The following is a 1321-nucleotide window of genomic DNA, read 5'->3' as shown; positions in this document are numbered from 1 at the left end:
TGCATCTCCTCCAGGAGGAAGCTGCAGACCTCACCCTTACAGAAGGCGGCCTACACTGAGTAACGTGTCCAACCAGAGCATGCAACCGAATTACAACCTGCGTTACCAGGATTCCTACAGCCCTGAGTACCCCCCACTCCATCGGGTAACTATGAATCATTGCTGCTCAGACTCCTGATTTTTAAATGTGTATTCTTTCTGCATCGATGGGTTGTGCGTTTTTTGTTTTTCCTTGTCTTTCTTACTGCTCTAGTAATTGTGACCTGTTGAATTTACTGTATAGCGCTTGGCTGCTCATTTAGTGGTTTTATGACACGATCTGGTCCGATGCCATCTGGTGTCTCTCCTCAGGATCCCCTTGCCCACTTGTTTGAACAGCAGGAGAATCTTGATGCCGGGGCCTTGGCAGGATTCGGTCAGCAGGTAGTGCTTTGTCAACTGTTTCAAAGCTGACTTGAGGACATTTGTAGTGTCAGTAAATTAAATGCACGCCTCCCTGTAGTAACATAGCTGTGAACTTGTCTGTCTCTGCAGGCCTCTCATTGCGCTGAATACAGTGAGCGGTTCCCCCCCTACAGTTACCCTCCAAGCCCACCTCTGTCCTCATATTTCAGCTCAGGGTCTGAGAGCTCCTGTAATGGGAGCCTTCCCACCCCCAAGCTCAACAGGGTAAGCAAAAGCTTTGCATTGATTTTTGTTTTTTGATATATATGAAGGATTGATTATTTGTCAGTGCAAGAATACTGAGGATAGCACTAGAAGGGATTAAAAAAATAAATAAAAATAAAATAGTGGAGGGTTAGGTGCCAAGAATAAGTCTGTGTTCAATAATTAATGTTGTACTGTGAGCGCTTGAGTTGAAGTCAAATGATGAGTGGTTGTTTGTCTTTAGGCTGTGGGAATGCCTCCTGTGAGCCACACCAACTACCCTGCAGGTGTGGAGAATGTTATGAAGGTAATTTATAGGCTTCAATGTTATTGTTTCACATTTTTCTTTTTGAAGTTTCTGTTTTGATTTTAACCCCACCCCCCCTCTTTTTCTTGTAATTCTAGACTCCCATCGGTAGCCAAAAGCGCACGTTCTCCCGGCTGATCCCGTCTCCCGAGCCGAGCCCTGAAGGCGGTTATGTGGGCCAGCACTCCCAAGGCCTCGGCGGTCACTACGCAGACTCCTATCTTAAGCGTAAGCGTATATTCTGAGTACAGCTGTAACGAGTAGCCATTCAGCAGCCAGGATGGAGTAGCATCTCCTCTCCCATATTCTCCAATGGACTCAGTAATTTGGTGGTCCTCAGATTTATTGTCCCATATGCACGTGTGA

At 46.2% G+C, this 1321-nt stretch overlaps 1 protein-coding gene across 1 annotated transcript in view; it reads left to right on the top strand.

The window, feature by feature from the left end:
* The window catches only part of raver1 (ribonucleoprotein, PTB-binding 1), an 8549-nt gene extending 7234 nt beyond the window's left edge, over window positions 1-1315 (top strand). Inside the window, exons 9-13 of the mRNA XM_005749960.1 lie at window positions 5-145; window positions 352-423; window positions 535-669; window positions 893-955; window positions 1054-1315. Of these exons, the coding sequence (XP_005750017.1) occupies window positions 5-145; window positions 352-423; window positions 535-669; window positions 893-955; window positions 1054-1200 (558 nt within the window). The 3' untranslated portion in view covers window positions 1201-1315. The remainder of the gene's footprint in view (window positions 1-4; window positions 146-351; window positions 424-534; window positions 670-892; window positions 956-1053) is intronic.
* Window positions 1316-1321: the final 6 nt, after the last annotated feature.

Source organism: Pundamilia nyererei, unplaced genomic scaffold (assembly GCF_000239375.1).
Source record: "Pundamilia nyererei isolate P.nyererei 1_Seehausen unplaced genomic scaffold, PunNye1.0 scaffold00258, whole genome shotgun sequence".
NCBI lineage: Eukaryota > Metazoa > Chordata > Actinopteri > Cichliformes > Cichlidae > Pundamilia > Pundamilia nyererei.
The sequence above is the reverse complement of the archived record's forward strand: the minus strand, read 5'-3'. Positions and strand labels throughout refer to the sequence as shown.